The 16,371-nt window shown below is 46.7% G+C and overlaps 1 protein-coding gene across 1 annotated transcript in view; it reads left to right on the top strand.

The window, feature by feature from the left end:
• Nucleotides 1–455: 455 nt before the first annotated feature.
• The window catches only part of NOS2 (nitric oxide synthase 2), a 41,454-nt gene continuing 25,538 nt past the window's right edge, over nucleotides 456–16,371 (top strand). Inside the window, exons 1-10 of the mRNA XM_061604943.1 lie at nucleotides 456–572; nucleotides 5,293–5,374; nucleotides 6,368–6,481; nucleotides 7,730–7,878; nucleotides 9,220–9,382; nucleotides 10,530–10,621; nucleotides 10,704–10,845; nucleotides 12,508–12,647; nucleotides 14,569–14,743; nucleotides 16,222–16,323. Coding sequence (XP_061460927.1) covers nucleotides 460–572; nucleotides 5,293–5,374; nucleotides 6,368–6,481; nucleotides 7,730–7,878; nucleotides 9,220–9,382; nucleotides 10,530–10,621; nucleotides 10,704–10,845; nucleotides 12,508–12,647; nucleotides 14,569–14,743; nucleotides 16,222–16,323 — 1,272 coding nt within the window. The 5' untranslated portion in view covers nucleotides 456–459. The remainder of the gene's footprint in view (nucleotides 573–5,292; nucleotides 5,375–6,367; nucleotides 6,482–7,729; nucleotides 7,879–9,219; nucleotides 9,383–10,529; nucleotides 10,622–10,703; nucleotides 10,846–12,507; nucleotides 12,648–14,568; nucleotides 14,744–16,221; nucleotides 16,324–16,371) is intronic.

The following is a 16,371-nucleotide window of genomic DNA, read 5'->3' on the forward strand; positions in this document are numbered from 1 at the left end:
AAACTAGGCCATGGTACAAAGGTAAAGTTTATATTTGTTGCCCTGCCTACTTTTGCCTATGGCTCTGCTCACCACTGGCATGCAGCTTCTCAGAAGGTTATCTAGAAGGGAATGCGGCCCTGGAGCCGAAAACGGTAAACCCGCCCCCGCCTCCGAACTAAGTCTTCCCTAGAGTTGCTAAAGTTGAGGGACTCGGCATCAGAAGTTCCAAAATGGAAAGGTCTGAGCTAATTTTAGAGCAGCCTCCCTCAAAGTGGTGCCCTCCAAATATTGCTGGACTCCAGCTCCCATCAAGCTCTACTATTCTATGATTCTTTTTATAATTGTTTTTCTTATTTTTTTTTTTAGGTGTTCTTCATTCCTCTCCACCTCACTTGCATCCATTCCCTTTGTGGATGGGTGTCTGTCCACCTTGCTGAGAGCAGGATTTGAGAGCTGTTGCGCAACCCCCTCCCTAATATGCAAAAAATGATGTGCCCCTGCCTTTTTACGCCTCCAACTGTGAAGAACGAGTCTCAACCAAGAAAGGACGTCAATAATAACATGGACAAAGCAGCTGGGGACATTCGCAGGTGAGAGCTCTCGCTTCCTTTTCTCCTTGGCTCACGTCCACAAGACCTGACTGGCAACAGAGATAAAAAAGATGTCACTTCATGCCGTACACATTGAATATATGGATTTTATCGGAATGAAATATATTTATGGCCTCTGGCTTCGATTCTTTCAAAGGGGACTAGACGCCTTCCCAAGTGAGGTCTGCAGCCAGGGATGAGTGAGAATTTCGATTCAGTTGGCATTTCAAACAGAATTTATCAAATTCGCACTTTCCGAAACACAGCATTCCTTCGAAATTCACATTTATTAGAATTTTGGGATGCAGTTCGCCAACTAAACAATATTTGTAAAAATGCATGTGTTAGGGGAACGTGTGCATAAAAATGAATTTTTAGTTCCAGCAAGCCTCTTAATGCTTCGTTCTTGTGGGCAGACTGTGCTACATAAGGATTGGCGCTCCAGAAAACTGAATTCGCTATTGCTTTAGATCAGATGTGGCCAACATGGCGACGTCCAGCGTTTGCTAGAGTCCAGCTCCCATCAACCCCAGCCAGCATGGCCAATGGTCAGGAAGGATGGAGGTTGGAGTCCAGCAACATCTCGCTGCTGCCAGCTTACCTCCCCCTGGTATACATGATATGCTGGCCCTTCACAATCAATGGCTGTTAGCCGTAAGGATGAAACGGAACCTCCAGGTTCAGAGGCAGTGTACCCCTGAATATCAGGCGATGCAACCTGCCTGCCTGCCTGCCTGCCTGCCTGCGGGTTTTCTTGAAGCATCTGATTGGCCACCATGGGAAGGAGGAAGCAGGACTAGACAAGCTCAGGAAAGGCAGGAGTGAGGCTATCCCCAAGCAGAACTTCCCAGTAAACCTTGGGAAGACCAGTTGTTCCTTTGGATCACACTGGGCTGATGGGGACTCCTTATCTTTTTGCTTCGGCACAGCAGCGACATCAGCAAAACGCATCATACCTGAGGCAACTGACAAGAGAGGGCTCAAAAGTGTGCTCCACGATAAAGCGGTCAGCCTTTATATCTCCGTGTGTGTGTCCTCAGTAATAGATTACCACAGCTGTCCCTCTGGAATTTGTCAGCTAACGCACTCACCAAATGGATCTCTCTCTCCTTCACAGTTACATGGAATCACCCACACCAACCCTTGCCTACGTCAGTGTCCTGCATCTGGGTCCCCAGATGTTTTCGGACTGCAACTCCCATGATCCCTTGACCGCAGGGGATGGTGGGAGTTGTAGTCCCAGAACATATGGGGACCTGAGGTGGAAGAGCGGCCTACATGGTTGAGCGGCCTACATGGTTGAGAGTAGTGGTGGACAAATCTGTCAGTTTTGATTCCTCTCCGTTTCTCACCTTTTTCCAAGCTGACGTTCAGTTCTCCAGGCTGCCCTCTCTGGTTGGGACTCGCCAACGTTTGCTGGTGTTTCCGTGGGCATTTCGAGCAGGAGATCCTCCTCCCGGCCCTCCCTGGAGATGCCGTTGGGGATTGAACCTGAGGCCTTCTGCATGCCAAGCAGATGTGCGGCCCTGAGCTGTGGGCGGCTCTTCCGTAAATAGTCTCCTGAAGCCCAGCCAGCATCCCAATGGAAAGGAAGGGAGACGAGTTCAGAAGGCATTATTATACAGGAAACCAATTCTAGGCAGGAAACTCGCGGGCTATTTTCTTCACCAGCTGTTGGTCTGAGGCTCTTTGAAATGTCCACCCAGTGAATTCCCCAGAGCAATCGGTTCTGTCAAGCACTTTCCCTGCCTTTGTTTCGTTGCTATGACTAGCTTGCTACCAGTTTATATTTGAAGGCGCTTGACGTGGCTCCTTTGTCTGGGTCCGTGGGTGTTCTCCCAGTCTCACTCCCTGCATCAACCTGATCACAACCAGCAACCCCCCTGGGATCTCCCACTTAATCTTCCTGATTTAACCCAAGCTTGGGAACTTTCTCTGTTTACTAAAAGTGGTGTAGCCTTTGCCAACCTGGTGCTCTCCCTATGTTTCCTTATTTATTTTACAAATGTATTTATAACAACAACAACAACAACAATAATAATATGAAATGGACTGCCTTCAAGTCAATTCCGACTTACGGCAACCCTATGGATAGAGTTTTCGTGGTAAGCGGTATGCAGAGGTGGTTTACCATTGCCTTCCTCTGACAGGCTGAGGCAGTGACTGGCCCAAGGTCACCCAGTGAGCTTCATGGCTGCGTGGGGATTCGAACCCTAGTCTCCCAGGGCGTACTCTAACTCCTTAGCCACTGCACCACACTGGCTCTCCAATAATAATAATAATAATAATAATGGACTGCCTTCAAGTCAATTCCAACTTTTATAGGGTTTTCATGGTAAGTGGTATTCAGAGGTGGTTTACCATTGCCTCCCTCTGAGGCTGAGAGGCAGGGACTGGCCCCAGGTCACCCAGTCAGCTTCATGGCTGTGTGGGGATTTGAACCCTGGTCTCCCAGGTGGTTGTCCAGCACCTTAACTACTATACCACACTGGGTCTCTAATAATAATAATAATAATTTAAGGGATATACATGAAAGTATCAACATTTTCACTATCACATTGGAGAGCCACTCTTCTGGTATTCACGGTTAAATGAGATCAACAGAGGCAAACCATTTTTTATAAATCATATTTATGAGTTCCAAATTTCGTACATTGGTGCAGGTAACAAACTGTGCAGATAATTTGCTGTAGCATAAGTGACAAATTCCCACCAAATGACATAGAAGTCTTCCGGGTTTTCAGATCCTTTCAACACTTTTGAATTGTGTTTTATTTTCTCAGATATTGCCAGATTCCAGACATTATTAGACCACAAAGGCAATTGTAAATTGTGTAATGTTTTCCATTTTTGAACGACAGACATTAGAGCTGCTGCCAACAGCCACAATAATAGTTCCTTTGAATGAATATTTTGCAAATTTATAAACTGCTTCACAGCCTGAAGCCACCAAAGCAGTGCAAGTAGCAAGACAAAAATCAGAGGAGAGCTGACTGAGGGGAGATATGACAGCATTCTTCAAGTACTTCAAAAGGTTGTCACACAGAGGAGGGCCGGGATCACTTCTCAGTCATCCCAGAGTGCAGGACACAGGATAATGGGCTCAAGTTACAGGAAGCCAGATTTCAGCTGAACATCAGGAAAAACGTCCTGTTAGTGCGATACGACAGTGGAACCAATGACCTAGCGAGGTGGTGGGCTCTCCAACAATGGCAAGAGGCAGCTAGACAGCCACCTGTTGGATCTGCTTTAATTTGGATTCCTGCATTGAGCAGGGGGTTGGACTTGATGGCCTTACAGGCCCCTCCCAACTCTACAACTCTATGATTCGATGAAGTTAAAATGCACAATTGTGGGAAGGGACTGTAGTTCTGATGCTTTGCTTATAGAAGATCTGAGGTTCAGTCCCTGACATCTCCAGGTAGGGCTGGGAGAAACTCCTGCTTGAAACCCTGGCCCACTGCCAGTCAGTGTAGACAATACTGAACTAGACGGACCAATGGTCTGACTCTGTATACGGCAGTTTCCCATGTTCCTAAATTCTAAAAACAATACCACTCCTACACATCCCAAAAAACAATCACCATTCCTACAGATGTGCAATTAATACTTGATGAATGACCGGCTCACACCCTAGGGAAAGCCTTCTTGGACAAAGCCCCCTTCAGTAGGTGGTAGGTGCCTAAGCGTCCTGACGTTGGGTGCTTGTCTAATTTCAGCGGGCAGCTGATTCCAGAGGGCTGGAGCTGCCACACGAAAAGTCCGGTGATTAGTTCAGAGTAAGCACACCTCTGCTCTGGGGCACGGGGTACTCTTAGCAGTGCCCCACCTGAGGAGCACAGCTGCCCTGTAGGAATATATGGGGCAAGGCGGTCCCTTGGGTAACCTGGTCCAAAGTTGTTTGGGCTTTAAATGCTAAATTGATTGAATTGATTGCTACTGATGTCATCATTTGCATTTTTGTAAGCCACTTTGAGCATATTTGTATGGAAAAGTGGCATATAAATTCAAGCAATAAATAAATAATAAATAAATAAAAGTGCAACCATGAACTGTGCCTGGTAGCAGTTCCCTCAGGAGAAGGGCCATACCTCAGTAGCAGAGCGTCTCCCTGCTTGAAACCCAAGAGTGCTGCTGCCAGTCAGTGTCAACAGTACTGAACAACATGGACCTATATTCCTCAGCAGAGGTTTGATGTGGTGTCGATAGGATACCCTAGTCAGCAACCCAGTGGCTGCATTCTGCACCTGCCACAGCTTGCAGGTGAAGTTGGAACAACAACTTCAGGCCCAGGCCCAGCCGTGTGTTTTACAGGCTGTACCATAGCTAGGTTAGGTTTCCTTCAGATGACTCTTGTGACATTCTTATTTAGTGTTTTCTTTTCACCAATAAACAAGCAGAGTAGAGTGATAAATATTCAAAACTTATAAGGGAAATGGCTGAATTAGAGCTTATGAAGAAATTTGATTCTCCCCATTTGAGCATGAATGGAGCCATTGGTTTCCTGGCCCACCACAAGCATTCATGGAGGATCTGTTACCGTGGAAGACTCCAGATGTTTTGGACTACAACTCCCATCAGCCCCAGCCAGGATAGCTGGGTGGGGCTGATGGGAGCTGTAGTCCACAACATCTAGAAGGTGCCAAGATGGCGAAGACTGACTTTAAAGAAGACATTTTGCTTGAGTTTTGTAAAACCAGTTTTATCCTTGTTGTTATAGCCTGGCGAAACAAGAAGTTGCTATCTTAAACCATCTAAGCAAGAAACCTGGTGTGATCATGCCCACTGTAGCAGAGAAAGAGGTGAGTCTAAATCTGGCATGCCCTTATTCCAAAGGAGCATAAGAGGCCAAAGCCTTGCAAGTGCAGTGATTTGGGAGACAGTGTGGTGTAGTGGGTAGAGTGTCAGGCTAGGATTTGGGAGGCCCAGGTTCTAATCTCCACTTGGCGATGAAGCACACCTTAGAATAGCCACTTTCTTTTAGCTAACCTACCTCAAATGACTGTTGTGAGTATAAAATGGTAGGTATGTGAGCTATGTAAGCTATGTATACTAGCTTTGGGGGTAGAGCATATAGCCTTGGGTTCAATTTTTTATTTATTATTTATAATAATTATTTATCAATCTCTGGCATCTCTAGGTATGATTGGGAAGGGCCTTTGCCTGAAACCCTGTCGTGTCACTGCCAGTCTGTGTAGACAATATTGAGCTGGATGAACTAATGGTCTTGTTTAGTATAAGGCAACTTCCTATTTTTACAAGGCTCCAATTGTCTGAGTGGCAGCATGTATCTAGATTCTATTTCCTTTGGAAAAAGCTCACTGGAGACTTAACAACATTTTGTGATATATAGTTTATGTGTTGGATGAGAGCTTTGCAAATACCGTGGACCGTGAAAAAGACCAATAATTGGGTGTTGGAACAAATTAAACCAGAAGTATCACTAGAAGCTAAAATGATGAAACTGAGGTTATCACACTGTGGACACATAATGAGAAGACATGATTCCCTAGAAAAGACAATAATGCTAGGAAAAACAGAAGGGAGTAGAAGAAGAGGAAGGCCAAACAAGAGATGGATTGATTCCATAAAGGACGCCACAGACCTGAACTCAACTTGAAGACACATAACAACAACAATACTAGTTGAACATAGGTGGAGATTCATAGCATTAGACACCCTAAACTCTTCTGGAGCTTCATTTAGCTCTCTGCCCTGTTGCCTCATCTTTGACTCCAGCTGCTTTCTTTAAAATGATTGAATCGTGTGTATTTTTTCCTTCCTTTCCTGCCCAGAGGCTTCTCCAGAATGGTACCAAGCAAAGGTCTGGGTGTCCAAGGCATGTAAAAATTAAAAACTGGGAAACCGGGACAAGCCTTCAAGACGTGTTGCACCATCAGGCCAAAGAGGTAAGGTGTTGGGGGTGTGTGTGCCAGCAGTGGGCAAGGCTGGTGCCCAAAGCGAGGAGAGCAGCCCAGAGCCACTCTCTACTTTGGCTCTCAGACATCTAGGAGGCCACTTCATTGTTATATGCAGCAAATGCTGCCAATACTAGTAGTGGGAGCAAGTGGCAGAGCATAGTTTGGGATCACTTTGAGTTGGTAATGGACCCCAGTGGAGGCTGGTCCTTTCGGGCGCATGGGATGCTGCCCCAACAACTTCAGTCTGCCCTCAGCCAGCCCCAACCTCCCTGACATCTTACTTACGGCCAGGCCGGGCGAGGGGCACTGGCTGTCAACTTCCTCCTCTGTAATCTCAGTGTTGACCCTTTTAAAACACAGCACAGAGAAGAATGAGGGCAAGGCTAGAATTCGTTGGCTCTGCCTGTGATTGGCTCTGGCTCCGCCTACTGTCGGGCATCCTGCCTTCCGCCCCGCCAGTCCCAACAGGCACCAGCTGCCACTGGTGAATCCGAACAGTAGCTGGAACGGAAAGGTTTTGCCACTCTTGTGAAAAATAGGTAGAGAACTCTACCTCCTAACGTCAGTGGGGGCTCCAGCAGTAAACATTAACCCTCCTGATCAGGCTCATTGATAGCCTCTCGCTCCCTCATCAACATTTAAAAAACGCTTTCCTTAGACTCTTGAATAAAAATGTAAATGTACTGCCTTCAAGTCGTTTCTGACTTATGGCGACCCTATGAATAGGGTTTTCATGAGGCTGAGAGGCAGTGACTGGCCCAAGGTCACCCAGTGAGCTTCATGGCTGTGTGGGGATTCGAACCCTGGTCTCCCAGTAAAATATTAATAGCCAATAAAATGGGCAAGAACTCTGCCCCTTCTTTCCGTCGGGAGTGGAAATCCTACCCCCGCCAACAGCTCCATGAGGATTTAACATGCGTGGTGGCCACAGAATGTTGAGTGTCTGGGAGGAAAGATTGGAAACTTGGAGGGGGAATGGAATGGCATCTCTTTGGAAAGGACATGGCTGGCTGGAACCCTGAACAGGAGTACTCCACGCTGCGACATTTTGTTGCAGTGTGTGCCACTTGTTTTTCAAAAAGGGAAGTTGTGATGTTGCAAGTGAAGAAGGGGTGCATCAGATGATGACATTGCAGCTGATATCTTCACCCCGACTCTGCCCACTGCTCATGCCAGCCATGGATTTTATCCACCTGTTTCTCTCTCTCTCTCTCTTTTTTGCTATTTTTACTTCAGGTTCTTCACTGCAGGACCAAAGTGTGCCAGGGATCTGTCATGAACCCCAAAGGTTTGGTCAGAGGTCCCCGAGATGGCCCCATCCTGAGAGATGAATTATTACCCCAAGCAATAGAGTTTGTCAATCTATTCTACAATGCATTTAAAGAGTGAGTGCTTGTTTGGTCTTATGATGATTCTATCTGACATGCACTGATTGGAAACAAAGCAGTATGTCTGCCTCCAAAACTTTTGCTGAGGTGAACACAATTCAAAGTGGGATCGTGTATAACTGCCCCGATACCATCAGGAGCACAAATCATCATGAATGTACAATAAAAAAGGGTGTCTGGAGGGGTCCTTAGTGCCTCTCTGCTGAACCCCTGATCTATTTTGTGTTTGAGGAATATTGTCATGACTGATAGTTCATCAAAGCTGGATGAGAAGGTACCTGCAATTTCCTCCTAGTTCCCAGGCTGGGGTTTTAATCATCTCTCCAGTTCCAAATTAGCTTCATAAATGATCCAGATGTCTTTTAAAAAACAACACACATTTGAAAATGTGGTTTATTTTAAATTGACTATCCCCCATCTGCCAATTAATTTTTATGAAAGCAGTTTCTAATATCCAAGATTGTTCTCCTGCCCTGCTGATTGCTTTTGAGTCAATTCTTTTAAATTAGAGCTAACAAGCTTCTGCTTTCATGGAGGCTTGTAGCGTAATACATCCGTAGCTAATTGGCAGCCATCAAAACACCATGAAATCTCAGCGCCCTTGGTTCATTTCCCATTTTGAAAATGTCACAGCGCTAAATGTCAGACAGGTCTGGCAATTCATCGCATCCTTGCCCCTCCACCAGGAATCTGGGGGAGTTTGGAGCACCTCTGTCTTCTCAGGAAGGACATGCAGAAGCACACGTGAAGAATTGCTTTTCCAGAAAAAGAGGGTTTCTGAGCTTAAGCTTTTCCAGAAAGCCCACTTCCTAATTCCTGATAATGGGCAGAAGTCATAGAATCGTAGAGTTGGAAGGGGTCTATAAGACTATCCAGTCCACCCCCCTGCTCAATGCAGGAATCCAAATTAAAGCATCCCCGACAGGTGGCTGTCCATGAAGCTGCCTCTTGAATGCCTCCAGTGTTGTAGAGCCCACCACCTCCCTAGGTCATGGGTTCATTCTCATACCGCTCCAACAATTAGGAGGTTTTTCCTGATGTTCTGTTGAGAACTGAGAAACGGCAACCTAAGATTGAGCTGCCAAACCTGGTTGGCTTCTGTACATGGAATAAGAGAAGGGTCCCTCTTGCCCTTTGCGTTGGGCAGCAAAATGTCATTCCCTAGTGGGACCTTTGCTGGGTAATTTATTGTGCATCGGCAATCCCATCTGTGTGTCTCCTTGATCCAAAAGATATGGCTGAAGGGATATTTTTGTACTCTCCTCTTTGAACGGTGTTAGCTCAAAGTGGTGCTACTCATTGTTTACTGTTTCCTTCTACCTCCCAAAAAAACCCCAGGCCAAAAATAGAAGAGCACCTGGCGCGTCTGGAAGCTGTGGCCGAAGAGATTGAAACAACAGGAACTTATCAGTTGACCACGGAGGAACTCATCTTTGCAACAAAACAGGCCTGGAGAAATGCTCCGAGATGCATTGGGAGAATCCAGTGGTCCAATTTACAGGTGACTGGTTTGTTTCAAAATGGTGACTTGTGCCTGTTGGGACTGGTGGGGCGGACGGCAGGGAGCCCGAACAACAGGTGGAGCCAGAGCCAATGAGAGCCAACCAGTTCTTGTTTTGTCTCCACCCCCTTCTCTGCTGAGCTCTGCAAGGAGCGACACTGAGACTAAGGAAGTGGAAGCAGACAGGCACCACCACCCCCTGGACTGGTTGTAAGTAAGAAGGCAGGCTGGTGGGGGCTGGCTAAACACAGGCTGAAGTTGGTAGGGCACTGTCCCATTCGCCCTAATAGACCACCCTCCATTGGTCAGTGTACATGCACTTTACAGCATTTCATTTCTCAGATGAAGTACCCAAGGAGCTTCCAATTTTTTTTAAAAAAGGGCAGACAACAGAGGTTAGGGAGGAAGAGGTGGCATGACAGGTGAATATGAGTCAGTCAAATTTGAGTTTTGCCCACGCAGCCACCCAAAAGACCTTCAAAAAGCAAAGAAAGAGCCCCAATCTCAGTCCCTCTCCCAGAGCTACAGTTTTCAGAGTGGTTGTTTTATTTTTATTTTTATTTTTTATTATTATTATTATTATTATTATTATTATTATGGTGGTGGTGGTGGTGGTGGTGGTGGTTGTTATGATGATGATGATGATGGTTATGATTATGATTAACATTTATATACCATATTTCCTCCAAGGAGCTCAAAGTTGTGTACAGTGTTTTCCCTTCTGCATTTTATCCTCACAACAACCCTGTGAAGTAGGTTAGGCTGAGAGGCAGTGACTTGCCCAAGGTCACCCAGTGAGCTTCATGACTGAGTGGGGATTTGAACCCTGGTCTCCCAGGTCCCAGCCCAATGTTCTAACCACTTCTGACTCTTGACAGTCCATCCCTCTTCCCAGGGAACTCTGGGGGTTGTAGCTCTGTGAGAAGATGGCGGGGGCGTCTCCTAACAGCTCTCAGCACCCTTCACAAACTACAATTCCCAGGATTCCTTGAGGGAGAAGTCATGACTCTTTGAAGCGGTATCATAGTGCTTAAATGTATGGTGCGGATTTGGGGTAGGTGTCATCTAAGGTTGCCACTGTCACCCCTTTGCTGCCTTCTGGGTTGTGTGGGAAAGGTAATTACGTTGTTTTTGTTGCTGCTTCCAGGTATTTGATGCCCGTAGTTGTACTACAGCCAAGGAAATGTTTGAGCACCTCTGTCGACACTTGGAGTATTCCACCAATGAAGGAAATATACGGTATGAGCTCTTTTCCTCCACCCTCCTTGGGCTCCTTAGAAGGCAGGGAACGGGTTGACATTCGCTCCGTCTCTTGGAACAGATCTGCCATCACTGTCTTTCCCCAGAGGACTGATGGGAAGCACGACTTCCGAATATGGAACAGCCAACTCATCCGATACGCCGGTTACCAAATGCCGGACGGTTCTGTGGTGGGCGACCCAGCCAATGTGGAGTTCACACAGGTAGGCGTGAAAGCCAGGGAGTGCCAAAAATCAATGTAAACAGAACTGGCGTATTCGTGGTCTTTTGATCAAGCTGGCTGCACTCCCAGAGGGCAACTTGCAACAGCCAACCCCCTTCCTACGTCTGAACTTTTTCCAATCCTGGGGGAGTGCTACAAAAATGAAAAAAAAAGTTGAAAAGGGCAGGTGGGAGATTAGATTAGTAGTCGTTTGTCAGCCCTATTTGGAAATGCAGATACTCTTATCTCTGAGCTGCGGCCCCTCCCCAGTAAAAGATTTCTCTCAGGAGGAACTTAGGAAGCTCAGCCACTGGCCCATTTAGCTCAGTGCTTCCCACACTGACTGGTGGCGACTTTCCAGGGATTCAGGCAGAGGTTTCTCCCAGCCCTTTCTAGAGATGCTGGGGATTGAACCTGGGATCTTCTGTGTGCAAAGCGGATGCTCTGCCACTGAGCTATGGCCCTCCCCTGTATTATTGCAGTTACAGTTCTTAGTTATAGAAATGTACGAAATGAATAAATACCAGATCGGATGGTGACACACTTTCCAGTCTGGAGGGGGAAGGGGGCAGGCAATGTGAGTGGCATGATCTGATTCCCTCCACTGGCTGTGGACTACGGAGGCTGACTGCAGGTCAGGAGTGCATCAGTCCCTGAAGAAAGCACCTGCACAAAGTTGGTCGTAGAAGTGGTCCGTTAGGGTGCATGAGGCACTGCCCCACCAACCTCAGCTAGCCCCCACCGGCCGGCCTTCTTACTTCAACTAATCCAGGGTGAAACTGCCTGCCAGCTTCCTCATTCTGCTTTGTCTCAGTGACGTCCTTGCAGATCTCAGTAGAGAAGAGGAAAGGGACAGAAGTAGGGAAGGAAAGACCTGTCTGTGTTGGTTTTCTCAGTTTCTCATTTTTCCAATGTTAAATTCAGTTCTCGTTGGACTACGACCTGGGAGACCAGGGTTCGAATCCCCACATAGCCATGAAGCTCACTGGGTGACCTTGGGCCAGTCACTGCCTCTCAGCCTCATAAAAACCCTATTCATAGGGTCGCCATAAGTCGGAATCGACTTCAAGGCAGTACATTTACATTTCTACAGCAATCTGCAATTTTTTAAAAAAAATCCTCATGAAAATTCTCCACCATTTTAGTGCAAATTTCTCCAAATAAACACATTTTTGTAGGCAGTTTTGACAAAGGCACACATTTTTGCAAGCCATTTCTCATCACATCATCCCTTTTTTGCACTCATGTATTTTTTATTTCCACTCAAGTATTCATTTTTATGCACACCCAAATATATGCATTTTTGTAAATGTTGTTTAGTTGGCGAACTGCATCCCCAAATTCTAATAAATGTGAATTTCAAAGGATGGCTGCGTTTCAGGTCTCGTATGGTTTCAGAAATTGCAAATTTGATAAATTCTGCTTGAGGTGTGACCTGAATTGAAATTCTCACCCAAACCTAGACAGAACTGATGTCACTTGGCTCTGCCTGTCATTGGCTCTGGCTCCACCATCTGTTGGGCTCCCTGCCTTCCGCCCCACCAGTCCCAATGTGCACCAGTCACCACTGGCCCTTAGGGAGCATCAAGGGAGTTAAGTCTCTTTTTGCCTCGATACAGAGGGGAAAAACCCCAGCCCACCTCATGTCTTTCACTTCTCCCAGCTATGCATGCAGCTTGGTTGGAAGCCCAAATACGGCTGCTTTGATGTGGTTCCACTGATCCTCCAAGCTGACGGTCAAGACCCAGAACTATTTGAACTGCCGCCAGAGCTCATCCTTGAAGTGCCGATGGAGCATCCCACGTAAGTGCCTTGGCTTTAGATGACAGCATCCTGCGCCTGTTTTTGACTAGCAGGCCAGCCATTGTTGAAGCGAGGTCATTTCTCTGGGCCTCTAGGGTGAAATTACATTGAATTAGGGTGCTTCCAGACCGTTGCTGTTTTAGGGCAGGATTCGATCACATACTGGCAAATTCTGGTTGCACACTTACAGTGGAATGGGAGGTCTTGCACGACAAACCACCTTTCCCAAAAGATCCGAGTTTTTGCAAAAAGGAAGGTGATGGAAAAATGAAAATGTGGGGTAACCCTTACTTTGACGCAACGTCATTGAACCTCCCTGCTCAACAAACAGGATGACAGGGAGTGCCTTTAGTCTTGGGATAAAATGCAGACAGTGGCAGCAAAACAAAGCTGAAGAGGCCAGCTATTTTTCAGGTTACATTTTAGCACTGATATTGAAAAGCAACTTGCCTCTTCAGGGTGTGGTAGAAAATTTATGACCATAAATCAATCCCAAGCAAGAACCCCCAAGCTTTCATGTGACCCACTTGCCATGTTCAGCTGCAAATATTCACTTGAACGTTGTGTGGATTACACGTGTGAATTTGACTCTAAGGCCTGAGCAACACTGCACTGAGGCCTGTTTTACTATCAGGTAATGTCTCCTGTAACTCTAAATAAAGAGCAGCTAGTAATTTAATCTGTGACAAAAAAAACCCTACGTGTTCCACGTTTACCTCGACTTTAAAAAAGCATGTGTGGTGTTTCCTAAAAATGAGGCATGAATGTGGCTTATTGTTGGCAGCTCCTGCGGTTTTAGCTTTCTGATCTTCTCCTACAAAGGTGGCAATCTGTGCCACATTCATACTGTTATCTCCTTGACTTTCATGGGTCTTTCATTGCATGGCTCTTAAGGGCAACAACACAGCCATCCTTGGTATTTGCTAACATATGATATGCATGGCTTTGCCCAAGCTAGCTAGCTAGCATCTTTCTTCATCTGTTAACTTTAAACTGGAATCAATACCCCCTTTTTTGCTGCTTTTAAAATATGTAAACCTAAATTATGTCCATTAATTTCAAAGGGTTTAATTTAAAATAAAAAATAAAAAAGATTATTTGCCATGCAATAAAGAATTTGGCTGGCAAGATATTATTAAGGAGAAAGTTTGATTTTCATTTTATATATATCTTATCTGGGTGCATGGTAAAGAGTCTTAAATATTAGAAATCAAGGGCTGAAACTATTTCTCTTAAATCTGCTTCTACATTCCATACCAACTTAGTCTTCTGGTAATAGTTGCATTCTCCAAAGACCCTCAAATTCTGCTTACTTTTTTTCTGCAACGAGGTAGCTATTCTGCATTAGGAGAAGCGACTGTTGAGGGGCCTGGGTGACTCTACAGTCAAAACTAACTCTGACAGGCTGTCCAGGGAAAAAGGGCGATGGACAGCTAACAAGTGGGATCTGAACAAAATGATGGAGTGTGAAATGCCCCTGTGAAAGGGACTCCTTTTCACCCTCCCCCCTAGTTTTCTGTTTTTTCCTCCCAAAAGTCGGTCAACATTGAGATGTTTAGGGGCGTTCCTCCTAAAGATACTTTGTGGTTCTGCAAATCAATTGTTGTTGTCACTCTCTTGCACATCGGTCCATAGGAACATAGGAAGTTGCTTTATACTGAGTCAGACCATCGATCCATCTAGGTCAACATTGTCTACACTGGTTGGCAGCGGCTCTCCAGGGTTTCAGGCACGGGTCTCTACCAGCTCTACCTGGAGATGCCATTGGGGATTAAACTTGGGGGCCTTCTGCATGCAAGGCTCTACCCACTGAGCTGTGGACCATCCCAGTGGGCGGTGCTGTTGGCTGCTGAATGTGCAGCACTCACCTCTGAACCTCAGAAGTGGAGTGACGGAATTCGGTATGGTTCCCTTTTGCCAGATATGAATGGTTTAAAGAACTGGACCTGAAGTGGTATACAGTTCCTGCTGTCTCAAACATGCTCCTTGAGGTTGGCGGCCTGGAATTCACAGCTTGCCCTTTTAATGGCTGGTACGTGGGGACCGAGATCGGAGTACGGGACTTCTGTGACGCACAGCGCTACAATCTTCTTCAGGTACACTTTTGCATTTTTGAAGGTTGCTTGAGCAGCAGCATAGGCAAAACTGAAATTTGACCGACTCATAGTCATCCTTCCCTATTCTGCCTCTCTTCCTTCTCGCCCTTTGTTTTAAAAATTGGAAGCTCTTTGGGTGCAGGGATCCATGTCCTTCAGTTTAGGAACGAAATGCTGTAAAGTGCACTGTACACTGATCAGTGGTGGGTGGTCTCCTACGGCGAATGGAACTTCGGTCTGTGCTCAATCAGCCCCCACCTGCCTGCCTTCTTACTTACAACTAGGGTTGTAGTCATTCAGAGTCTCAGGGGTCTTAGACCCCTTACTTTTTTGGAAGTAGGGTCCCAGCCAGATTTCTCTGTCTCCAGCGTCTTACAAGCCAATTGGGAGTGTGTTAGCCACTGAGGAGGACCTTCTAACATGCTTCCTTGTCCTTTCATGCTGATTGGAGCCAATCAGAATGAAAGGAGGCGAGTCAGCCACTGAGAAGACTCTTCTCAGTAGCTAACACGTTCCCCTTTTCATGCTCTTAGGGACTTCTGTGGTTGTGAGAGAATACATGCATGGGAAGGACTGAGGAGTGTGGAGTTGACAACAGAGAGCAAGTAAGCGAGTGAGAGGGCGTGGCTGTGAGAGGATGTGGCATGACTATCATGAAGGGACCTTGCACTTCTGAATTTGCCACTACGCTACTGCTTACAACCAGGCCAGGGAGTGGCAGTGCCTGTCAGCTTCCTTCTCCATCTCAGTGCTGCCTTTGTAGATGTCAGCTGGGAGGAGGATGGGGACAAAACAATAATTAGTTGGGTCCGCCGCTCATTGGCTCTGGCGCCACCTGCTTTGGGCCTCCCTGACTTCTGCCCTACCAGTCCCAATGGGCAATGAAAGGAAGAAGTTGATAGCCACTGCCATCCCCAGGAGTGATGGCAAGTAAGAAGCAGGCAGGTGAGGGCTGGCTGAGGGCAGACTAAGGCCGGTGGGGCAGTGCTGTGTGCATGTCTGGTCAAGCCAACTGGGCTATGGAATCCCCAGGATGCCCCACTACCAACTGCTCCTGACAATCGCATATACTGGCGCCCCAACCCTAAGTTCTACTGCACTGATGTTGCTGAGTACATCCTCTAGGAAAATCGACTCTTCTTGTTCCAACGGTTGGGTTGGCACTTGGGCAATGGGTGATCCCTCCCCTTCAGTAGTTGGAATGTTAGCGAATAGTCTGTAGCATTTCTGTAACATGGGACGGTGGTGGCTTATAGTAGCCTCTCCCAACCTGGTGCCCTTCAGATGCTGTTGAACTCCCAACTCCCATCAGCCCTGGCTAGTATGCCGATCATCTGGGATGGTGGGAGTTGTAGTCTAAAGCATCAGGGGGCGGACCAGGTTGGGGATAGGCCAATGGTTAAGGCCATTTCTGTGGTGCTGAAAAGGGATCCAGAATATGACATGTTGTGCTTTCTCCATCTCCCCCTCCTTCACAGGAAGTGGGGAGAAGGATGGGCCTGGAAACAAACAAGCTCTCCTCCCTGTGGAAGGACAAGGCTGTGATAGAGGTGAATGTTGCAGTGCTGCATAGCTTTCAGGTGAGTGGGAAAAGAAATGGGAGGCGAAGGAGTGTAGCTCAGTGGGTA

The sequence above is a fragment of the Rhineura floridana genome, chromosome 21 (assembly GCF_030035675.1).
Source record: "Rhineura floridana isolate rRhiFlo1 chromosome 21, rRhiFlo1.hap2, whole genome shotgun sequence".
Taxonomy (NCBI): Eukaryota; Metazoa; Chordata; class Lepidosauria; order Squamata; family Rhineuridae; genus Rhineura; species Rhineura floridana.